We start from the raw sequence: 26,307 nt of genomic DNA on the forward strand, positions 1-26,307 counted from the left end.
GAGACAATGTGCATACGTGAATGTATCTGTACTTAGAGGAAAATATAGATAGTATAGACAAGAATTAATAAGGGAAGGTAATGGAATAGAGAGAATAAGGAGGGAATTAAAAGAGTGACCTTTGTGACATATGAAAAGTGAAATCTTTTCTGGGGGGGCGGGGTGGGGGGAAATAGCGGTCACTGCAAAATCAGTTGATGCTTGCGAGTGGATTCGCAAATCCAAATGGAGAGGAGAGATGTGGTTGTCCGACAAGGGATAAAGGACAACTCAGGAGGGGAAGGGGAGATTGGGGATAAAGAAGATAGAAATAGGAGAATAAGGAAAATGTTGGATGTTGTAGGAATGTTGTTTTATAAAGAGTTGAAAATAAGAAAACAGAAATGGAAAAGGAGGAAAGGTAATGATGGAAAAACGGAAAGAGAAGATAAACAAAATATAAAAGGGCTACGCTGAACTATATGACTTTAAATATTAATGGAATACATAACCAAATTAAAAGGAAGAAACTACTAAATTTAAATGAATAAATGTATTCCATTAGAAAAAAATAACATATAGGTTAAGAAATAATATTGAAATATTCGAACAAGTATAGGAGCCTTACATTAAATACAATAGCGAAAACCTACCGGGGACAAACATTATCTAAGTTGATGGAAGGAGAAGGAAAGAAAAGAATGGACTCAGTAGAATTTCTGGTGTATTTTTGTTGAATGACAACATTGTCTGACTGGCTTAATGCAACCTAGATTGTATACCTAAAATGGATGAGAGGGGGGGGTGGGGGGGTGGCTTGGGAGGAGGGGGGGGGGGAGAAAAAGTCACTGTATATGTGTGAAAAAGAAATAGTGTATATCATGGCTAATGTGATTTATGGTGTGAAAAATAAAAAATTAAAAAAAAAGTCTCAAAGCTTTGCACAAAGAAAGGCGAAAGAAGAATCTTCTGAAAGGCAGAGGGAGAGGTAGACGTTAAAATGACAGAATTTTGGAGTGCAGGACCGAGGCCCCAAATGTCAGCCATCAAGGTATACTAAATGCAACGTGATGTGCAAGAGCCCAGAATAAGGTGTGTGCAGAAATTGGAAGTGTAGGTGAGGAGGAAATTACAGAGATGACCACAGGAAAATAGGTGTTGCTTATCTGAGAGCTATTTAGGTCTGTGGGAGTAAGAGTTATGATTGATTAGTCTCTGTTGTGATTTAAGGTACAGATAGAAGACTGATTTGTGGAGGACAGAAAATAGGAGATGAAATGAGAGATCTTTGGAATAATCCAGTGTACAGTTTTGAGCTGCAGATGGGCAGGATGAGTGAAGAGTCAGGTAGTATAAAGAAATGGAGATAAGGAGCAGATTGTCAGATCAAATTCAAAACCAATGTGATAACCAGTCTGGTTCAAGTTGTGTTTCCAGGGACAGAATGTCATTACTTGCTCATGACTTTTAGGATGAACCCAAGACAATTATTTCTAGATAACACACTAGAAGAAATTAATGTTTAGTTAATTCAGAATGGCAAAAAAATTTAAACAGAATGAACCCGAGCAGTTGAAAATATTGATACAAAGTATTGCAACATTCAATCTGCACAAAATTGATATTGCCTTCAATTAATATGGGGCTTTCTGTAAACATCAAACATTTAGCACAAATGAAATTCCAATGTTAAGGCACAGATGAGTCCAAATGTATATTATAGAAGTTGATAATGATATAATGGTGTGTTTTCACATAACTGGAATGCTATTTTGTGTTTTTCATTAATGATACTGAGAAGCAAATGAATGCAAAACAAGTGAAGGAGATCCATTTGGGCAAATCCAGAGGGAATAGTGCACGAGATCTTTTCTGAACTGTCAAGTGAAACAAGTTGGAAAACAGAAATACATTATCACTGAAAGATTTAATGTTAGCACAAAGCTATTAGAGCATTAGCGAACCCAGGTTCGAATCTGGTGTTGTCAATCATGACTGTGTGGATTTCCTCCAGGTGCTCCAGCTTCCTCCCACTCTTCAAAACGTATGGAGGTTGTAGGTTAATGAGGTGTTTGGGTGGTATGGGTTCGTGGGTTGGAAGGGCCTGTTACCATGCTGCCTGTCTAGAGTTTTTTTGAAAATAATTTTTAAAAAAAGTTTGTAGTAACATTAAATGTTCAAATTGTGCTTTCAGAATTCAAACCCCACTTTTGCCACTCTGACCCTGAAATTCCAAAGGATATTTCTCATTCTGTATTTCTAAAAACACATAACAATGTTCCTGGCAATTCTTTCTATAAGATACGTAATCTCATTCAGCTCCATTGGTTGCATTTATGGTTTGACCTTCATGAATTAAACAAGTGCAGACTATGCAACCTTGTGAAGAAGATTGGAGTGGGAGAAGAGGTTGTGCCGGGATGTGGGGATCAGGGGAAGAAATAATGATCAATTCAATGTTTCCATTAACTTGTACATAATCTCTGCAAAATTGACAGAATAGTCAAGAATTGCACTGTAAGTTATCTTTGGTGCACAAAAGTGCTGGAGAAACTTAGCCCCAGCATCTTGCTTGAGTTCAAATTCAAGTTTATCATCTGACTGTACAAAAACAACCAGATGAAATAGCATTTCTCCAGACTACAGTGTGCACATATACATGTTAATAACATAAAAATATACAATTTATAATAAATGTATTTAAATATTTTTGGATTATTTTCTTGGTTAAAGGATACTTTTATTCAGTTACCTCCATGAGTAAGCTTATGAAAGGAGATTTTGCATTTAGGAGATGTGTACATAAATACCTGTAAGCAGAAGTCGACTTTGGATTGAAATAGAAGAAGATGATACACATGGAGGCCTCGGACTAGCTTCAATTCTTTTGAGCAGATTACCAGAACACGGGCTGTGGAAAAATGATTCACATTAATGATAATGAACCAGGGTGATCCAGATGAAGCCAGCTAACATTCATAGCATTAACTTCTCGTTGACACCATTAAGCTACCAAGAAATGGACACTTCCAGATGCATATCATCCAACCTAATCTGCTACATTCTGTGCACCTAGTCTGGCCTCCTTTACATTGGTGATGCCAAATGCAGATTGGGTAAACCAGGAAAATGCAACCCGGTGAACCTGATTTCAGAAGTAGGTAAATTATTGGAGTATGTGCTAAGAGATCAGATAGTCAGCATGGCTTTGTGTATGATAGGTCTTGTTTAACGAATCTTAGAGTTTTTTGAGGAGGTCACCAAGAAAGTTGATGAAAGAAAGGCTGTGGATATTATCTACATGGACTTTAGTAAGGTCTTTGACAAGGTCCCACATCGGAGGTTAGTTAAGAAGGTTCAAACACTAGATATGGATGGTGAGGTTGTAAACTGGATTTGAAATTGGAAGAATGAGAGAAGACAGAGAGTGTTAGTGGATGATTGCTTCTCAGACTGGAGGCCTATGATTAGTGGTGTGCCTCAGGGATCGGTGCTAGGATCATTGTTGTTTGTTGTCTGGTGTTTTGACAGAGTTCATAGTCTTCCCACCATGCGGAGGTCACCTAGGATGATGGCTGGTGTCACCCCCAGATCCGTGCATTTGTCAGCCATTTTGCAGGTTGGTTCGCATCTCCATACACGGGCTGCTACACAACAGCACCCCCCCCCCATCCCAAGAACCAGAAACTGAGCAATTGTCTGTTGCTTTTGGTGGCCTGCCACTGTGTCACAGGGGTAGAGTGCAAATTGGCTCATTACAGTCCAGATATGTCAGTTTTAGGCAGTCAATGGTAAAAGTCTCTTCCTTACTGCCAATGTCGAGGATGAAGGTGGAACCATCGTCTCTAATGACCTAGTAGGGTCATTGTAAGTCCTTAGGTCATTCTGGACACTATGCTTGGGCTGGCCATGCCGCTGGACCAAGGACCTCAGGTTCTGCCACAGGCTCTCCAGGTTCGCGGTAGGATCTTCTGAGTGTTTATCAGGGGCTAGGAATTCCCCAGGGATGATTAAAGGCATGCCATAGACCATCTCCACTGCCGAGGCATTGAAGCCCTGCAAGGTGAGGTGCTCCGGAACCACGAATCGGGACACTCATGTGTCAATGTGCCTTGACACAGGTCTCTGTATCAGCCCGCTAGACCACCTCCGGCCACCTTGTGGAGCAGTCTACCATGGTCAAGAGATATCTTGCACCACAGGAAACTGGTAACGATCCCACTAAGTCAATCTGCACCTGGCTGAAGCTGTGCTGCACCGGATCAAAAATCTGTATGAGCGCTCTGGTGTGAACCTGCACTTCGGAGGACTGACAGTTCGTGCAAGTTTTGGCCCGCTGGCTGACCTGTTTATGGAGGACATGCCAGATAAACCTGTTGGCCACCATTTTAACCATTGCGCGGATGGCAAGGTGTGCAAGGTTGTGGACAGCCTCGAAAACTTGGCATCTCCACGCAGCCAGGACAATGGGATGCGGGCTGCCTGCAGAAACATCACACAACAATGTCAGGATATCTGTTGGGCATTTTGGCCTCATTGAGGCAATGGTAGTCCTTGTATGGCCTCCAAGCACCTGCTGATTTGGGCATCAGGTGGAGGGGAGAGGCCCAGGGACTGTTGGAGCGCAGCACAAACCCAAGCTCCTTCATCTTTTTGAACTCCTCGTTCGCCAGGCTGAGTTTCTCGGGCAGGAGTCAGCCTGTCCTGGTGAGGAGCGGGGGGCCCTTGGTCAGTATATGGTGCCTTACCCCGAGCTTTGGCTTGGCTGTTGAGAACTGTGGCACCATTATTGAGGGAAAGTCTGCCAGGATGCGGGCGAATTCATTGTCCGAGAGTGTAAGGAGTCCAAGTGGGGCAGGTAGCTTGGCTTCCCCAAAGGCAGAGTCTGAAAGGTTTTGGCGTGCACCAAGTGCCATCCTTTGAGGTCACCCAGCAAGCAGTGGGCCTGATGGAAGTCGGCCCCCAGGAGCAGTTATGCCACTGCCGCAAAGGTAAAGGTCCACGTAAAGCAGCTGTTGCTGAAACGAAGGGGGATAGTGCGGGTCCCAAAAGTTCAAATGTAGAAGCTGTTGGCTGCCCTCAGTGTTGGGCCCTGTTTGCCGCAGCAGGTGTTGAGGCCTGCAGCGGGTAGGACACTAATCTCGGATCCTGTGTTGACCATGAAACGCCTGCCCAACAGTGAGTCCTGGATGTGGAGGAGGCTATCATGTGGGCTAACCGCCACAGCCATCAATGACTGTTGACCAGGGCATTTCCCGAAAACCCACAGGGTGGGTGGCATCGAAGGGCCTCCTCACCCCATCGCTGGTGGTAGTATCATTGCTGTCCCGGGGAGTTCACTTGACTCTCCCTGGCCTTGATCTAGCCGGGGATGTTTGTGGGGATTGCTGATGTGGTCTACGATGGTGCTGGTGTCCTTCTTCACTCTTCAGAGTATGTCTGCTCAAGTGGCGACCCTCCAAGGGTCACAGAAGTCCTTGTCTGTGAGCAAGAGCCACATATCCTTAGGCAGCTGCTTCAGGAAGATTTGCTCGAAGAGCAGGCAAGGTTTGTGGCCCTCAGTTAACGTGAGCATCTCTCTCATTAGAGCAGACAGGGACCTTCCCCCCAGTCCTTCTATTTACATCAATTGAGCAGCATGCTCACACCAGGAAAGCCAGAAAGTGCGGGTTAGTAGCTCTTTAAGGGCTGCATATTTGCCTTTGCCGCTGTGTTCTGATCAACGGCACTCACAATGTAGAAGTAGCAGGTGTCATTGGCAGTGATGAGGCGAAGCTGGAACTGGGTCCCGGGCTGCTTGAACCACACGTGTGGCTGCCCGAGGGAGACTGCAGTATGGTCACTGGCTCTGCTTGATCTGTCATCTTTAGGTCCAAATACGAGTTGGACCTGTCGGGGTCACCAATGTAGTGTACGTACTACAATGTGTGTGGAAGGAAGACACACACACACATGAGTCAAAATTGAAGATTGCTTTATTGTACTGGCAGCTCTGCTTATATGAATCCTCATTGCTGACATTGGGGGCCCACGTCATCAGTGCACCAACCTCAAGTTGGCCAATGTTCCCACCAGAATTCCTAGACTTCCCACTGTGCAGAGGCCACCAGGGACAACAGCCAGTGTCACCACCAGGTTCATGCAGTCGCCGTGTTTGTTACCCATTTTGCAGATGGTTCCCATCTCTGTGTGCAGGCCACTACAATGTACGGTATATTGTGAACAATTGTGGGACCAGCATCGACCCCTGCGGCATATCGCTCATCTTTGATTGCCAACCAGAAAAACACCCCTGTACCCCAATGCTCTGCTTTCTATTGGTTAACCAATCTCCAATCCATACTGATTCATCACCCCAACTCCATGCATCATTATCTTTTGTCTTTTGTGTAACACCTTATTGAACGCCTTCTGGAAATCCCAGTAAACAACATCCCCCCTGCTCCCTTCTATCTACCATGCTCATTATATCTTCAAAGAAATACAGTAAATTTGTCAAACAAGACCTGCATTTGCTGAATCCATGCTGCGCTTGCCTGATGGATTCATTTCGCCCCAGATGCCTTGCTATTTCTTCTTTAATGATAGCTTCAAGCATTTTCCCAACTACAGATGTTAAACTAACTGGCCTATAATTCCCTGCCTTTTGCCTACATCCTTTTTTGAATAGTGGTGTGATATTTGCCATCTTCCAATCCACGAGGACCTGCTCAAAGTCTACCAAATTTTGGTAAATTTCACCAAAGCTCGACTACAACTTCTGCCATTTCTTTCTGTATCCTGGGATGCATTCCATCAGGACTAGGGAATTTATCTATCTTTAGACCCTCTAGTTTTCTGAGTATAACCTTTGTAGTGACAGCTACTACATCCAGAACCTCACCTCCCATCACTTCCGTAACATCAGTCTTTGGCATGTTCAACACATCTTCCACCATGAATACTGACACAAAATAATTATTCAAAGCCTCAGCCATTTCCTCATTACCCAATATCAATTCTCTCTTCATCAGAGCAGAGCTGAGTGGTGTCAATGGGCTTCTACTCAGACAGAACAAAATAATCATTCATCAAACACTCCAACAAGTTATGCTGAAAAGGTTGAATGAGGGACATCTTGGAATGGAAAAATGCAAGAGGAGGGCCAGAACTGCTGTTTATTGTTCAGAGATAAATGCTGACATTGACAGGATGGTTTCCAGCTGTGAGACCTGTCTGAAACATCATGCAAAGCAGCCAAAGGAACCTATGACTTACCAACGGAACCATAGCATAAAGGTCAGACTGATCTGTTCCACCTGAATGGAAAGAATTACCTGTTGATTATTGACTATCTATCGAACTATCCTGAGATGGCGCTGCTTCCTAACAAGTCTGCACTTGTGAGATCAAATATACAAAATCAATCTTTGCAACACGTGGTATTCCTCAAATCATCTACAATGATAATGGTCCATGCTACAGTTGTAGAGAATACCAGAATTTTGCAGAAGAGTATAATCTTTGGCATGTGACCCCTAGTCAAATGGTAAAGCAGAGAAAGAATTTCACATAATTAAACAGCTGCTCAAGAAAGCACAACAGTGGCTCAGATCCTTGTTTAGCTCTGCTGAGTTACCAAACTTCATCAATTAAATATGGCCTGTCACCCATTGAGCTCCTGAGGAGATGTAGACTACACACAACACTTCCCTGCTCTGCAGATCCAAACAAGAACAGAAATGTCAAACGGAAACAAAAGCTTCTGCAAAAGATACAAAAAGCAAACTATGACAAGAGAGCAAAAAGCTACGGGCACAACATGACACAGTGGGACTCAGAAATTCCAACACCTGGGACAAGAAGGCCATTGTTCTGGAGGAAGTAAATCCAAGATCCTATATTGACAGAACAGAGGATGGTCAAATACTGAGGAAGAATTGAAAGAGCATGCTGAAAATGCAAGAGACACTGCAAGAACAGACAAATGCAGAAGATCCAGCCTGCACACCAACAGATGAAACATTGCCAGTGCCAGACAGCAGAGCTGACACATGCACCTGTGTTAATAAGAGCCACAAATGTTATCAAAGCACCTGACAGGCTAAGTCTCTAAAAGAAAAAGAACTGCACACTTCAAAAGTTTGGGCTGCTGATATTTGTGTTTGTGTTTAACTTTAAACTGAAATGAATACTCTATTAGCATGTAAATCCAGGAGTACTCAGCCAAACTCCTTAAGGAAAGGGGATGTGGTGATAGAGTGCTAATGATACTCCTGACTACTAGAAGGAGTCAGAGAATAACACTGATCTTTGGTAACATACAAAAAAAATGGCTGCTCCATGAGGTTGTGAGTTGTTAATAAAATATTAATATAAAAGAAACCAAGTTTTTTTTTATTACTGAAAAGAAACATCACAATGTCCAGGAACCTTACAAGGTTATGGAGATCCAGGAGTACTCAGCCAAAGAACTGACTGGGCCAGGGGTTCAGGTAGCATCTGTCCGTAAGGTTGCACTGGCTGAGGGATGTGGGTCCACCAGCGTGAGCCATTCCCACGAGGAGACAAGTATCCTGGGTGATTTATCTGCTCAGGAGAGGATTAATAATGCCCAACAGGTAATCCAGGATGGGGCATCCCAGTGGGTGATAGCAGTGGTCTAAGTAAAATATACCTCAATGAAGGAACGGGATTGACAGTGCTGACCACATTGGGGCACTGTAACAGAATATTTGAGGGCTAGTCACAAGAATCTATATGGGGGCCTGCAATGAAGACTTCTCTGACAACGCCGGGGAGGCAGGTACACTAGTGGGACACTTGGTCACCATCGCCCATCCCCTACCTCAAAGGGGTAATCCTTTTCCTACTGGGCCCCGCGGCAGGGAGAACATCAACCTAGAGTATGTAGAACAGAGGAGTGCCCGCTCAAGATTAGAAAGCGGAGGCGAAGGTGGAGGACCTGACTGTCACATTTGTGGCCCGAAATGTGAAGTTAATAAAACATTAAACACAAGTTTTATCAGGTAAACTTCTCAGTGGCTTTATTTTCCCGTTTCCTTTGTTCTCCTGCTTGTGCTCTTATCTTTCTCTCTCATACCACGTGACTTCCGGTACATCTCATACATATTCATTATCATGACACTGACCTCCCACACGACCCACAAGGAGCTGTTGTTACGAGCCCAGAGGACTCCAAAAACCAACAGCAACAGAAATTCACCAAGGCAATGGCTACTTAACAAAAGTTGTTTTCATTTTTTTCCAAATATAATAATAAGATCAATCTTTGACTTAATACTCTTAACTTAACCCCTTCTAATTCTAAGCACACATGTATATAATATGTGGTCAGATAAGTTCTTTGTTTCACTGTCCAATCATTCATTTTTCACTTCTGCAAGTTCACTGGTATCAGGCAATTTTCCACATTGTGCATAGAATTTAACATTTATGATCTTTACTAGGCTCTGGTGCTTTAACTTAAATGGTTACCACAAAGGAAGGTCTTTGTTGGTTTCAGAGAGGGAGATATTTGTTGTTCGTTGGACACACATATAAACTGATCTCTTTCAATCAGCCACTTCAGTGTCTTGTCGAAGAAATTTGCCCCCTTCTGGGTTTTCCAAAAGATAACCTCTTTTTTCAGGTAACCACACAGTCCTTCTTTTTCCCCTATTTCAGGAGAAACACATAAACCAGTCACATCCCCTTGTAACTGACTACAAGGGTTTAGAATAGGCTGAATTCAGAACTCAAAATCCATCTTCAAATGGGGTCTTATGCCACTTTTAGCCTCCAACACCAACTCCTCCTGTAAACTGATTTCTCTCCCTCTCCAAAGAGAATCACATGTTTGTTCATCCTCTCTCTGTTTGCAAAAACCACATGACCCCTCTTAGAACAACAAACTTCAACAAGACTTGGATTGTTGGCACCAGAATTTGATTCTGAGCCTGGACATGTGTTTTAAAAAGACAATAGTGAATTTATTCCACAACATGAGTCCAATATTAACACCTACTTGTGAAGTCCTTCTCCAAAGCAGTTCCATTGTCTCTGCAAAGACTTGTAGGCTCCACCTTAGGCATAGCTCTTGTATTTTAAATGAGATGTCTGTTTGTGAAGTGTGGCCTAAACTAAACCCCACAATCTATACCATTTTAAGCTACTTTTTTATCATAATGTTATTAACCCAATCAGTAGCACTCTTCATAGCACTACTGTGAGTCAGGGTGGAGCGGAGCCGTATCAATGGAGTACCCTCTTCAGCCCTGTCCAGACTCTGGAAGGAGCACTGTGGGGGTGGGGGGGGAAAGAACCTAGTAGAGGAGGAGCTTGTTTCCCCTCACCCCCCCAAAAGCAGAGCATGGCTCTACCCAATCTATTCTCAGCTCCTCCCTCCTCTGAGGAGGCACCAGAGTCTCTGAGTGCAGAGATTAGGACTTTGTTTTTGGAGGAAATAGCCAACATGCAGCAGCAACATCTCCCCTCCGATACCATAGTTGGGTGGCCAGAGCTCCCCATGGATCAATTCAGAGGTCCCATATTACCATATTACCATAGCAGCTCACTGGGGTAACATTCAGAGGTGGAACGTGCTGGTAAACACGGGGGGAGAACACATCATCATTCCCAAAACCCTGCTGTATGGTGAGGTCTCTGCAATGAACCACCCCAGCTGCTATTTGTCCTGGTCAGTGCTCCCCAGAGTGTATCTGGGGATGTATAATCTTAGCCCCTTACACACTGCCAACCCTCCCAGGAAGCAGGAAAACTTACAGGGCATGCTGCACTCGGGAGCCTTTTCCACTGCACCATGATTTACCTGATTAATCTGCAATCTGGCATTTTAGAGGTGGGGGGGTGTGATCCCACCTCCAGCAGTGACCATACAAGAACAGGTTGTGGTTTCACACTACCAGAAAGCATTTAGTGAGTTAACTCGGCCAGGCTCTGACACTTTCCCCCAACAAGTGTCAAGCCCGGTTGAATTTAACTCATCCTGCAAGGTTTGAATGTTTCATATCGCACGATCACTTCTTATGAATATTCCAGCAGGACCAACAAATCAAACGACTGGATCTGCATGAGGATGTCTGAACACTTTGCCAAAGGACTGCCGCTGACACCAATCCCATTCAATAACAAATAAATGGACTGTTTAGACAAACTTTCCAGAGACGGGTCTTGATATCCTGTTTTGGGGAAGGTCAGAAAATAGTTAGGAAACCAAATTCACGCCTTGCTGCTCTTAACCTCATCTTCAGTGACCTGCCATGGGATGGGGGTTTCATTGGCTGGTATTTCCCTGGACCGCGCGGCTGAGGAAGTTCCGGGCGCTCCCTGCAGGGCCCAGCAGGAGGGGCAGAAGAAAGCTCGCCCGCACTGCCAGCACTCGGCCGCGGCAGGAGCAAACGCATGCAGGCCGATTCCAGGGCGCACCACTCCATAACTGTGGACAGCGGTCGTAGATCTCCAGATATGGTTCGACCTAAAAGGGGAGGCAGGCCTCTTCAGCCCGGTTAAGCAACCTGCATAGGAGAAGGACACTCCAATATAAAATCTACGACCCAAGGACCACGCTGCCACGTCCCAGCTTGCTTGGCCACGGCACACGAACCATGTGTGTAAAGGGTGGGGCCAGTACTGCGCACACTTCACTCCACCTAAAAGCTCCTTTACGCAGGCCCGAGGACATGTCCATGTCCTCCCCCTCAAAAGATGCACACAAACTCAAGCTAGCATGCTGGAACATCAGAACCATGCTAGACAAGGCTGACAGCCACCGACCTGAACGTCAGTCTGCCCTCATCGCACATGAACCCCTCAGACTCGACATCGACATAGCCGCACTCAGCGAAGTCCACCTTGCAGATGTAGGCAGCCTCCAAGAACACGGCGTGGGCTACACACTCTACTGGTCTGGCAAGCCTCAGGCTGAACGACGCCTATCTGGTGTTGGCTTCATGGTCAAGAATTCCATTGCCTCCAAACTCGAAAACCTCCCGACAGGTCACTCTGACCGGATCATGTCCATGCGACTCCCCTTTCAAAACAAACGACGCATCACTCTCATCAGTGTCTATGCTCCAACTCTTCAGGCGGAACCAGCAGAAAAGGACAAGTTCTACACTGATCTGCGCAACCTCATCCAATGCACCCCTACAGCCGACAAGGTTGCCATCCTTGGCAACTTCAACACTCGTGTCGGCAAAGACTCAGAAACCTGGCCAGGAATCCTTGGCAAGCATGGTGTCGGCAAGTGCAATGACAACGGGCACCTCCTGTTGGAGCTCTGCGCAGAATAGCGGCTTGTCATTACTAACACCCTTTTCTAGCAGAGACAGCCTGAAGACTACCTGGATACATCCCCAATCCAAATACTGGCACCTCCTGGACTACGTTCTGGTACGAGGAAGAGACAAACGAGATGTGCTCCACACCAAGGTCATGCCCAGTGCGGAATGCCACACTGACCACCGGCTTGTTTGCTGCAAGCTCAACCTTCACTTCAAGCCAAAGTTCAAGAACAGTGGAGCCCCCAGAAAGAGGTTCAATGTTGGAAACTTGCAGTCAGACGAAGTGAGAGGAAACTTCCAGGCAAACCTCCAAGCAAAGCTCGAGGATGCAAACTGCCTCACGGACACATCTCCTGAAACCCTTTGGGATCAGCTGAAAACGGCCATACTGCTATCCACTGAACAGCTACTGGGCTTCTCCTCCAGGAAAAACAAGGACTGGTTTGATGAAAACAATCAGGAAATCCAGGAACTGCTGGCAAAGAAGCGATCTGCCCACCAGGCTCACCTTGCAAAGCCTTCCTGGCCAGAGAAAAAAACGAGCCTTCCATCTCACATGCAGCCATCTTCAGCGCAAACATGGTTATCCAACTGCACGAAAACCAACAAGGTCGGGTCAGATACAGCAATGAGCTCTCCGAACCCTTCTCCATTGACAACGGCGTGAAGTAAGGCTGCATCCTTGCACCAACCCTCTTTACTATCTTCTTCAGCATAATGCTGAAACAAGCCATGAAAGACCTCAACAATGAAGACGCTGTTTACATCCGGTACCACACGGATGGCAGTCTCTTCAATCTGAGGCGCCTGCAAGCTCACACCTCGACACAAGAGCAACTTGTCCATGAACTACTCTTTGCAGATGATGCCGCTTTAGTTGCCCATTCAGAGCCAGCTCTTCAGCGCTTGACGTCCTGTTTTGCGGAAACTGCCAAAATGTTTGGCCTGGAAGTCAGCCTGAAGAAAACTGAGGTCCTCCATCAGCCCCCCCACAGCTCTATCGGGCATACAGAACTCAAAACGGTCAACCAGTTTACCTACCTCAGCTGCACCATTTCATCTGATGCAAGGATCGACAACGAGATAGACAACAGACTCGCCAAGGCAAATAGCGCCTTTGGAAGACTACACAAAAGAGTCTGGAAAAACAACCAACTGAAAAACCGCACAAAGTTTAGCGTATACAGAGCCGTTGTTATACCCACACTTCTGTTCGGCTCCGAATCATGGGTCCTCTACCGGCATCACTTATGGCTCCTAGAACACTTCCATCAGTGTTGTCTCCGCTCCATCCTCAACATTCATTGGAATGACTTCATCACGAACATCGAAGTACTCGAGCTGGCAGATTCCGCAAGCATCGAATCCATGTTGCTGAAGATCCAACTGCGCTGGGTGGGTCACGTCACCAGAATGGAGGACCATCGCCTTCCTAAGAATGTGTTCTATGGCAAGTTCTCCACTGGCCACTGAGACAGAGGTGCACCAAAGAAGAGGTACAAGGACTGCTTAAAGAAATCTCTTGGTGCCTGCCACATTGACCACCGCCAGTGGGCTGATATCGCCTCCAACCATGCATCTTGGTGCCTCACAGTTCGGCGGCCAGCAACCTCCTTTGAAGAAGACCACAGAGCCCACCTCACTGACAAAAGACAAAGGAGGAAAAACCTAACACCAACCAAATTTCCCTTGCAACCGCTGCAACCGTGCCTGCCTGTCCCGCATCAGACTTGTCAGTCACCAACGAGCCTGCAGAAGACGTGGACATACCCCTCCCTAAATCTTCATCCGCGAAGCCAAGCCAAAGATTTCCCTTCATATAATTTGGCTGACAACATATTCCCAACTCTCAAAGTGACCCCCAGCCAGTCATCAGAGTAAAAGAATGTTAGTGTAGATGCTATAACTAGCGCTGGTTCAACCAGTTGGTAGGGCACAGTGAGTATGAACAGGACCGGTTCCCAGGTGTGATAAGTTCACAGCTGATGGTCCTGTGAAGGTGGGTGCTCCCTGCACATTGAACAGTTCTGGCTCATCGAACTGGGATGCAGCTGCCAGGCTTACCCCTGGCAACCCATGGGTAGTACACTGCTGCTACCTGGAGTTCATCGTACTGTATATACACCACCTCAATGATCCAGGTGAGCACCCAGCCTACTGCGTTCACTGGATCAAAGGGGCAATCAGAGATGGAGTGATTTGGATGATTGCTTGTCCCCAGCATGTCACTATCTAATTGTCTGCGAGGTGATATGCATAACCATTGATGAAGATGTTCATAAATGAGACAGATATGGCACTGAGACACGCTGAGGATGCCCTGAGTTGGGTGGCAGATGGCACTTCAGATCTGCAAAATCAGATGGACCTTAACTACCTGCTGGCAAGCAAGGGGGACACCTGCTTGGTGATAGGCAGAGTGCTGCACATTCATTCTTGATGAATCGGGGAATATCATCCACATAATCAAGCACATCAGAAAAGTTAGGGACCAGTATCTTAAATACAAAACCTCATAAGGAAGCTGGTGGCTGTTTGGGGTACTGTGAAGTTGGTATGCCATCATGATTCACTGGGCCTCCACCATCAGTTGATAGTAATGGAGAAGGAAAAAGATGATGTGAAAATTGAGTGCACCGTTAGAAGTCAATGGGTTTATGTGGTGGCAATGTTTTCAGGTGCATCTATTTCAATTCAAGGAATATTGTAGGAAAGGCAGACGAGCTTAGAGTGTGGAACATTGAATTATGATACTGTGCTGTCAATTCAATGTTACTTTAGACATGATAGAACGATGGGGTGGGGGGCCGCGGAATGAAAGGGGGAGGAGTGGCATTGTTCATCAGGGAAAATATCACAGCAGCTATCCTCAGGCAGGTCAGACCAGAGGGCTCAACTGCGGAAACTATATGGGCAGAGCTGAGGAATGGGAAAAGTATGACCATACTCATGGGGTTGACCGCCCAATAATCAACAAGAATTTGTGAAAATCTGTCAAGAGATTGCAGACAGCTACAGGAAACATAAGTCATGATAGTAGGAGATTTTAATTTTACACATATTGATTGGGACCCTTACTGTAAAAGGGCTGGATGGCTTGGAGTTTGTCAAATGTGTTTAGGAAAGTTTTCTAAATCAATATATATATATACACACACACACACACACACACACACACACACACACACACACACACACACACACACACACACACACATAGGTTCTAACAAGAGAGATTGCAATACTGGATCTCTTTTTTGAGAATTAGACAGGACAGGTGACAGAAATATGTGCAGGGGAGCATTTGGGTCCAGTGATCATAATGTAATTAGTTTCAAGTTAATTATGGCGAAGGATAGGTCTGGGCCTCAGGTTGAGATTCTAAATGGGGAAAAAGGCCAATTTTGAGGACACAATAAAGGATCATGAATGCATGAATTGGGATAAGTTGTTTTCGGGCAAGGATGTGAGAGATAAGAAGAGGACCTTTAAAGGTGAAATTTTGAGAGCACAGAGTTTGTATGTTCCTGTCAGGATCAAAGGCAAGGTTAGAAAGCAAAGGGAACCTTGGTTTTCGAGGGATATTGGGGATCTGTTTCAGAAGAGAGAGGTGTATAACAGGTATAGGCAACTTGGAGTAAATGAGATACTTGAGTATATAAAAAAATGCAAGAAAAACCTCAAGACAGAAATCAAGAGGGCTAAAAGACATGAGGTTGCTCTGGCTGACAATGTGAAGGAAAATCCTAAGGGTTTCTATAGATATATTAAGAGTAAAAGACAAAATTGGATCCCTTGAAGATAAGAGTGGTTGGCTTTAAATGAAACCAAGAGATGGATGAGATCTTAACTTTTCTTTCATCAGTATTCACTCAGGAAACAGGCATAGAGTAAGGAAGTAAGGAAGTAAGGAAAACAAGCAGTGTGGTCTTGGAACCTATACTGATTAAAGAGGAGGAAGTGCTTGGTGTCTTGAAATTTCAGAGACTCTGACAGAAATATTTAAAATGTCCTTAGCCAGAGCATTGGAGGAAAGCTCACATTGTTCCGTTGTTAAAAATTATAGGCCGGTGACCCACACGTCAGTAGTAGGAAAATTATTGGAAGGTGTTTTAAGAGATCAGGTACACAATTATTTGGATAGCCAGAAACTGATTAGGATTAGTCAATATGGCTTTGTGCATGGTAGTTGTATTTAACCAATTTTATAGAGTTTCTTGAGGAGGTTACCAGGAAAGTTAATGAAGTAAAGACTGTGGATGTTGTCTACATGGACTTTAGTAAGGACTTTGACAAGATCCCACATGGGAGGTTAGTCAGGAAGTTTCAGATGCTAGATATTCATGGAGAAGTAGTGAACTGGATTCAATAACGGCCAGACGAGAGAAGCCAGAGATAATTGCTTCTCAAACTGAAGGCCTGTGACTAGTGGTGTGCCTCAAGGATCAGTGTTGGGACCAATGTTGTTTGCCATCTAGATCAAAGATCTGGATGATAATGTGGTAAATTGGATCAGCAAGTTTGCAGATGACACTAACATTGGAGTACTACACTAACAAAAGAGAGCTTTTGGCTTATTGGCCTTCATAAATCAAAGTATTGAGTACAAGAGTTGGGATGTCATGTTAAAGTTGTACGTTGTTTTTCTACACTATCGGGGATTGTAGTGTGCGTGTGTCCTTCTATATATACTATTGTGGGTTGCAGTGAGAGAGAGTATGTGTGTGTACTATTGTGGATTGTAGCGCGCGTGTGTGTACTATTGCGGATTGTAGCGTGCGCGTGTGTATACTATTGCGGATTGTAGCACGCGCGTGTGTGTACCATTGCGGATTGTAGCATGTGTGTGTACTATTGCGATTGTAGCGTGTGTGTGTATCTTTCTAGACAATCGCGGATTGTAGTGTGCATGTATATTTCTATCCTATCACAGACTGTGTGTGCTCGTATCCTTCTATACTATTGTGGACTGTAGCATTTGCTTGTGTTATTCTATACCATTGCAGATTTTAGCGTGTGTCTTTCTATACTATCGCCAATTGCAGCGTGCAAATACATGACCCCTGTTGTGAGTCCCCCCACCCCCGCACGTTAATAAAGATTCTTTCTTTAAAGCGATCTGCATTACTTCTCAGACCCACTAAGCTTATCCCTCACATCACAATGACAGGGACCTGCCAGTAAATTCATACCCTGTGTGTCATTAGAGAAGGTGGTGTTCAACAAGGCTGATCCAATAATAACAGAATATAGTGAGAACAAACTAATTTTTAACCAAAAACTGAACTCAAACTGGAGGGAATAAATTTAAGGTGAGAGAGAAGAGATTTTAGTGGGTTTGGAGTGCAACTTTTTCCACACAGAGAGTGGTTTGTATCTGAAATGAGCTGCCTGAGGAAATTGTGGAACAGGGTACCACTGCAAGGTTCAAAATACATTTTAACAAATATATGGATAGAAAGAGTTCAGAAAGATTTTGACCAAATATAAGCAAAAAGGATAATTCAGAACACCAACTTGGTTAGCAGGAACAATTTGAGCTGAAGGGCCTGTTCCGTGCTGTAAGGCTCAAGGACAAATTGGGTAGAGCCCCAGTTTAACGTCTGACCATATTGGAGAACATTCTGGGCATTTTCCTGGAAAAAGTACATATATTGCAGATTTATTTTATTGCTATCACTGACAATACAAGTTTATTTTCTGTTACATTTCATGCCATTAAGTTAAAATATAGTGAAAAAACAATAGGTGCAAGTTTACAGAATCCTGGTTCGATGCTGCAATGACAAGCAACATTCCTATTTTTCAATATGGACAGTACACACAGTATTGGTCCATTATTTATTGAGTTGGCCCATTAGGTGCAATCTGGATCAAGTGATGATTTTGTGAATCTTCATCACAACTTGTCATGGCAGAATGATACAGGTGCTCATTCAAAAAGCAAAGAATCTGAAAAAGTTGCACATCCAAAATAAAAACAGGAAACATGAGAAATATTCATTAGATAAGCAAACATATATAGACAGTGAAATTGAGTCAAGGTTTCAGGTTGCTGATAATGGATGTTGCTTCACCAGCATTTTCTATTCATATTCCCTAACTGATATTAATTCATTGAAATGCCATTGTAACTCCTCAACAATAATAATAATAATAAAAACAATTTGTTTAATATGGAGAGACAAGTAGAACAATTTTCACAAGCTGACCATGAAATTTCAATGCTGAAGATGGATTACATACTGTCCAATTCACTTGATTGAAAATTATTCTGTTCAAATTACCCTGGACAAAGAAGATTTTGCTTCCTGAACACTTCTGGGTGTATTTTATGGCTTTTGGGCTGCTGATCACAAAAATTACCTGAAAAATTTCCTCCTGTGTACATCCTATTTTTGTGATTTCCAGTCATATTTTAAGTCTACTTCAAGCTACAAAAACGTGAAGTGAAACAAGTAATTGAATATTCATTTGCTGCCTTCGCAGTTGGATTTCCCTGCTGATCTTGGTGCAGTCATGATGAACGTGGGGAAAAGTTTCACCAGGACATTGCGAACATGGAAAAGCAATATCAGGGCAACAGGAATCCATCAATACTAGTCAACTATTGTTGGATACCGACACCAAAGGCACCAGATGCGGAGTACAAATGAAAATCAGCGGCAAAACATTTTTAGGCCAGTTGAACTAATGCAATGTGCCAGAAGAAGAGGACCAACATCAAGACACCATAAAAAAAAATACCCAACAAACTGAGACAAGCAGCTCAACAAGAAAGTCAGAAGAGACACAGATACAAGGAAGAGAAATAGAAAACACAAACCCAAGAGCAGACAGAAGAAGAAGAAGGAGAACACTAAGCTCTGCACAGAGGAATAGAAGGTAAAATGAATGGACAGTACATAGATTTTTTTTTTAATTCAAGAACATATGAAAGCATTAAGAGAATGGCTGACAAAAAAGTTAAAGAAACACAGGAGTTGTTAGCTCAGAAGATGGATATAATGGAAAACTATAGTAGCAGAAACAATAGAAAGATAATGGGCCTTAAGGAAGATGAAGAAGGCAAAGATATGAAAGAATTAATAAAAGAATGGATCCCCAAGGTCCTGGGAATGCCAGAAATACAGGAAGGAATGGAAACAGAAAGTGCACACAGAACATTAGCCCCGAAACCACAGTCACAACAAAAATCAAAATCCGTTTTAGTAAAATTCCTGAGATATACAACAAGAGAAAATATATTGGAGAAGGCAATAACTTTTGAGCTCCCGAAGAAGAGGAAGGAGTTTAATGCAGCAAAATCGATCCTATGGAAGAAAGGCTATAAATTTATGTTAAGATATCCAACAGTGTTTAAAATAGTTATCCAGGGGCAGCAAAACAGACTGTTCTTGGAAACGGAGAAAGCACGAGAATTTGCAGAATGCCTGCAAGACAGAAAGAGAGATGAAGAGATGTAACAAGAACAAAGAATGACGACAAACTACATATAAAGAAGAAAAAATAATGCATAAGTAAAACTAAAGGAGGGAAAGAAAAGGGAAGAAAGGAAGTAAGGGGGGAAAAAAAGAGGGTGAGGTTTGTTATATGTGAAGATAAAACTCTTTTCTGGAGGGGGTTGGGAGGGAGAGAATAACAGTCACTGCGTAATCAGTTCATGCTTGTGAGCGGGTTCGCAATCCAAATAGAGAGGGGAGTTGTGGTTGCCCGGCAAGGGACAAAGGGCAACTCAGAGAGGGGGGTGACATTTGGGGTTAAGGGAATTTTAGATGTGGGAATAGTGGAAATATTTAATGTTTTAGAAGTGTTGTCTTACAGTACGTTAAAAAAAAACGGAAATTGATATGGGGGAAAGGTGGTGGTGAGGAAGCGGAAATGAGAGGTAAACAAAGTATGAAATGGCTATGTTGAACTACATGACTTTAAATATTAACGGAATACATAACCAAATCAAAAGGAAGAGGCTGATAAATATACTGAAGAAAGAAAAAATTGATATAGCATTCGTGCAGGAAACACATCTAATTGAAGTGGAACACAAGAAATTAAGGAGAGAATGGGTAGGGCACGTAACGGCAGGATCATATAATTCAAAAGCCAGAGGAGTAGCTATATTAATCAATAAAAATGTACCAATCAAAATAGAGGAGGAAATAATAGATCCAGCAGGGAAGTATATAATGATAAAGTGTCAGATATTTTCAGAATTTTGGAATTTGCTCAATGTATATGCACCTAATGAAGAAGATCAAAAATTTATGCAAGATACCTTTTTGAAGATTGTAGATACGCAGGGGAATATACTGATAGGAGGGGACTTTAACCTTAATTTGGACTCAAAGATGGATAAAACTGGAAAAAAAGACTAGCAGAAAGAACAAAGTAGTCAAATTTATGGTTAAATCGATGCAGGAAATGCAACTTTTGAATATATGGAGGAGACAACACCCAAAGGAGAAGGAATACTCATGTTATTCGAGTAGACACGAAACATACTCAAGGATTGACCTGTTCCTGTTGTCAGCCCACATCCAAGGGAGAGTTAGGAAAACGGAATATAAAGCTAGATTGTTATCGGATCACTCACCCCTGTTATTAGCAATAGAGCTGGAGGACATCCCACTGAGAATGTATAGATGGAGATTAAACTCCATGCTACTTAAAAGACAGGATTTTAGAGAATTCATTGAGCGCCAAATTAAAATGTACTTTGAAATAAATACAGAATCAGTGAAAGACAAATTTATATTATGGGATGCAATGAAAGCTTTCATCAAAGGACAGATAATAAGTTATGTAACTAAGATGAAGAAGGACTACAATCGGGAAATAGAACAGCTGGAAAGGGAAATAGTAAGTAAAGAAAAAGAACAAGCAACAAGGGAAGATACAACAAAAAGAAGAGAATTGGCGGACAAAAAAATAAAACACGAAACACTACAAATGTACAAGGTGGAGAAGAACATAATGAAGATAAAGCAGAAGTATTATGAACGAGGAGTAAAAACGCACAAAATACTAGCTTGGCAGCTTAAAACAGAACAAACTAAAAGAACGGTATTGGCATCAAGGAAAAAAGGACAAACAAATTATATAACCCAATGGAGATCAATGAAAACTTCAAGGAATTCTATGAGCAATTATATCAAACTGAGAACGAAGGGAAAGAAGACAAAATAGATGAGTTTCTAGCTAAAATTGAACTGCTGAAATTGCAAGAGGAGCAAAACAAACTGATAAAACCATTTGAAATAGAGGAAATACAGGATATATTAAAAAAACTACCTAACAATAAAACGACGGGAGAGGACGGACTCCCAATAGAATTCTATAAAACATTTAAAGACTTATTAATTCCTCCTCTCCTCGAAGTAATGTACCAGATTGAAGAAACACAAAACATGCCAGATTCATGTAAAACAGCAATAATTATAGTAATACCAAAGACGGGGAAAGATCCACTAACACCAGCATCGTATAGACCAATATCTCTACTTAACACAGATTATAAGATAATAGCTAAACTATTAGCAAACAGGTTTGTCGACTGTGTACCAAAAATAGTAAAACTAGATCAAACTGGATTTATTAAGAAAAGACCATCAACAGTCAATATCTGTACGTTCATTAACTTAATCCATGCAGTACAAGGAAACAAGACGCCAACAGTGGCGGTTGCTTTAGACGCAGAGAAAGCTTTTGACAGAGTGGAATGGAATTATTTATTCAAGGTACTACAGAGGTTCAACCTACCAGAGAAATATATTAATTGGATTAAAGCATTATTTAAGGGACCATTGATGAAGGTGACAGTAAATGGATATATATCAAACCAATTTAAATTAAGCAGGTCAACTAGGCAGAGATGTCCACCATCTCCCTCACTGTTCGCATTAGCTATAGAACCCTTGGCAGAACTGATAAGAACAGAAAATAAAATAAGAGGGATAAAAATAAAAAAGAAGGAATATAAAATACGTCTATTTGCAGATGATGTCATAGCATACTTTACAGAACCAGAATTATCAATAAAAGAATTACATAAGAAATTGAAGGAATATGGCGAAGTATCGGGGTACAAGATCAACGCAAATAAAAGTGAAGTAATGCCAATGAATAATGCGGATTTCACAAAGTTTAAGAAAGAATCACCATTTAAATGGCAAACACAAGCAATCCTATACCTAGGTATTCAACTAGATAATAATCTAGGCCATCTATACAAATTAAATTATCAGTCATTAATGAAGAAATTACAAGATGACTTAGAACATTGGAAAGATTTACCACTAACACTGAAAGGAAGGGTAAATTGCATTAAAATGAATATCTTCCCAAGTATACAATACCTATTTCAATCGTTATTAATTCACTTAACAGAGAAATTCTTCAATTAGCTAAAGAAAATAATAAGGAAATTCTTATGGAAAAGGGGGAAACTGAGGAATGGTACAAACAAGGGGGCTTACAGCTACCAAACTTTAAGATTTATTATAGAGCAGCACAATTAAGATACCTATCAGATTTTTATCAAACAAGGGAAAAAACCAGGTTGGACCAGATTAGAGCTAGATAAAATAGGGGAGAAGGTACCTGAACATATACTAGACAAGTGGGATGAAAAGCTGGTGCAACATAGGAGTTCACCAGTACTGCACCATCTGCTCAACATTTGGAAGAAGATTCACGTAGAAAGGAAAAAAACAAATTACCAACTACCAAAATTATTATTGACGCAAAATCAACTAATCCCTTTCACAATAGATAACCTTTCCTTTAGAGAATGGGAGAGAATAGGGATCAAAAGAATAAAAAATTGTTTTTTGGAAAATAATTTATTATCTTTTGAACAAATGAAGTACAAATATGATATAACTCACGGTACAGTGTTTGTCCTTGAAGGACAAATTGGGAAGCAGGCTGAGGTTACCAGAAAGAAGCAGTTTTGAATATGCGATTACAGACACAATGATAATTAAAAGATTTATGACAAACATTTACTTCAAACTGCAAGAGAAAGATAAAGATGAAATAAGTCGTAAACCCAAACAAATGTGGGAACAAGATCTAAATATAAATATAAAGAATGAAAAATGGGAAAACCTATGCTCCGGAACTATGAGAAATACAATAAACATGAGGTTACGCATGATACAAAATAATTGGTTACACGGGCTATATACCATGCCCCAAAAGTTAAATAAATGGGACCCAACAGTATCAGACAAATGTTTTCGCTGTAAGGAAACGGGAACAACAGTACATGCAATTTGGGCATGTGAGAAAGTGGAAAAGTTTTGGGAATATCTAAACCAGGTATTAAATAAAATCACAAAAAGCAACATACCAAAAAATCCAGAGATCTTTCTTCTAAGTAATATAAGAAGTAAAGAACTAGGCCTCGATTTGAATGAAGCACAAAAAAGATTTATTATGATAGCCTTAGCTGTAGCAAAAAAATGTATAATGTCAACCTGGAAATCAGAAGAGAGCCTCAGAGTACAGCAATGGTACATAGAAATGAATAAATGTATTCCATTGGAAAAAAATAACATAATTTAAGAAATAACATCATAGTATTTGAACATATTTGGGAACCGTACATGGAACACAACAGAGAGGTCCTACCGCGGACCTTCACCACCTAAAATGACAGAACGAGAATAAGACGAAATGACTTGACCCAGTGTGTAAAAGTAGATGACACAATTTTCTTGTTTATTTTCATTGTGTGATGACATTGTTTAATGGGTTTATTGTATTGAATATGTTGAACGTTTAGTGGGTGGGGAGGGGGGTGGGAAGGAGAGAGGGAATGGAGGGGGGAAAAGGGGAAAAAATGACACTGTTTATATTCAAGAGGGAAATGTTTGTGTGTATTTTAGTTAATATGGTTCATAGAGTGAAAAATTTTTAAAAATTTTAAAAAGATGACAAGAATGATAAACGCAGCTCAGGCCATCATGCATACTAAGCGCACTTGCAGCGATTCAGTCTGCAGCTCCTGTTATCTTGAGAAAGCTTCTTACTTATTTAAGCCCCAATCATACTCTCTTCTCCCACCTCTGCTGGGTAGAAGATATATGCTGAATTCACAAACCTCCAGGTTCAAGGACAGTTTCTTTTAAATGCATTGGTAAATGCATTTCTAAATCGCACTTTATATCCTGTACTTGACTTCTTGTTACACTACTCTGCAGACTGTCACCTTGTTTAATTATTTACCCAACTATCTGCCCATTTATTGTTATTGCACTGCTTGCTGCTGCAGTTGAGATGCCTGGTTAAAATATAAAGTGAAGCTTTTTACTCAGTACACATGACAATTAAGCAATGAAAAATTCAATCCAATGACAGCATTTGCCCATCAAATGTGTGCACAAGAGTTGAGAATCATTTTATACTGCTTTCCCTTTGAAATCAGCACCAACAATGCAGAGGTAAATTAAACAACATCAATCTGACATTCTCTCACCACTCATTTCCACCCACTTATAGCATGGAAAAAAATCAATTCAAAATTATTGAGCCATAGACTCAATGGCCTCCCTTCATGGGTGAGGATTCTAACAAACAAACAATTCTAACAATCAATGTTAAAAAAAAATCCAACAAATTTCATGGTATCAGAGTACTCCAGTGTTCACAACCAATCATGTCCTTATGAATCATGATCAATATTTCAATTCAGCTTGCCAACTATATACATAAACTCACACTGAATGTCAGAGTTTTGTACCATGAAAATATGCCTGTCAGCCCAAATTGTCCATGCTGACCAAGTTGTCAACCCAAGCTAATCCTATTTGCTTGTGTTCGACCTCTATCCCTCTTATCCTTTCCTATTCAGCTGCTTAAATGTCTTTTAAATATTACAATTTTCCCTATCCTCACCACTTCCTCTGGCAGATTGTTCCACATAATCACCACCTTGAATGGGAATAGTGTCCCCAAGTTCCCTTCTGCATCTTCCTTTATGACCCGCATCCATGCTGCCTTGGTTTAGATTCTCTTTGCATGGGAATAAGTCTATTTACTAATGTGATAATCAGAGTTTTGGGTTCAGCTGACTAAAGCCCTTTTCACACTTGCCAGTGATCCCAGAATCGAACGCCAATCAGCTTTTTAAGTGGCAAGTGTGAAAGCAAAATCTGCTCAACACCGGCATCAGATGATGTCATCTCACACCAGGGATTGCCGGCCTCGACCTCTAGTACAATCCCCTGCATCTGCAGATGCCAGCGTTGAGATCAGGCAAATGTGAAATGGGAAATTGCATTGCACGCACTTCCTATTAAAGGTAGAACAGACCAGACGCCGGGGATAAACCCTTGGAAGTGTGAAAGTGTTCAGTGTCCCAGTTAGGAATGGTCTAGTGGGAAAGGCCAAAGCCCCATTCCTATGCCAGGACACTGAATGGCCGATTTACTGGGATGTAAGTGTGAAAGGGGGTTCAGAGATAAATCAGCAAGGGTACGCAGGACAAATAATATTTCAACTGAATCTTTCTTTTAGAGAGAAAACAGAAAGAACTGACTTAATGATTTATCCCAAAGAAAGCATCTCTGACAGTGTCAGAGCATCCATCAAGATTTTCAGCTCCAGACTAAACTCAAACCGTCTGGGATTTGCTTTCCAGAGACACAAATCTTGAAGTAAATTTCTCCAACATAAAGGAGAGTATATGGACCTCAACCTGTTGGGTTTGGAGAAGTCATGTGATGGAGTAGTGGCCAATAGGGTAAAACCAGCCCTCTCCAGAAAAGAAAAAAAGTCAAGAAAAGACAAAGTTCAATAAATATAAAATATAAGAAATAAAAGATAAAGTTGCAGAAGAGAAAGAAGATGGCACCTAAGAAGGAAAAAGTAAAAACAACGGGAAAAAAAGAAGGCCTTAACTGCACAAAGGAACAGGGAGCCGTGGTGGTGAAGAGCGCCCATTCTCCGAGGTTGGTGTCGGCCCTGTCGAGTCGCGACCCCCCGACCGGTGGACTGCAAAAATGGCTCTCTGAGCCAAAAAGAGTGCAACTCCGCATGC

General features: G+C 42.1%; 1 protein-coding gene across 6 annotated transcripts in view; it reads right to left on the minus strand.

The window, feature by feature from the left end:
* tango2 (transport and golgi organization 2 homolog (Drosophila)) overlaps positions 1-26,307 on the minus strand; it is a 261,525-nt gene that overhangs the window by 134,363 nt on the left and 100,855 nt on the right. For 5 of the 6 annotated variants that reach the window (XM_069932596.1, XM_069932591.1, XM_069932592.1 and 2 more), the window contains one exon: positions 2,790-2,890. In XM_069932596.1, the coding sequence (XP_069788697.1) occupies positions 2,790-2,839 (50 nt within the window). In that variant the 5' untranslated portion in view covers positions 2,840-2,890. Of the gene's footprint in view, positions 1-2,789; positions 2,891-17,780; positions 17,900-26,307 lie in introns of all 6 variants that reach the window. The other variant, XM_069932593.1, reaches the window with a different exon arrangement.

Source organism: Narcine bancroftii, chromosome 4, assembly GCF_036971445.1.
Source record: "Narcine bancroftii isolate sNarBan1 chromosome 4, sNarBan1.hap1, whole genome shotgun sequence".
In the NCBI taxonomy this organism is placed as follows: Eukaryota; Metazoa; Chordata; class Chondrichthyes; order Torpediniformes; family Narcinidae; genus Narcine; species Narcine bancroftii.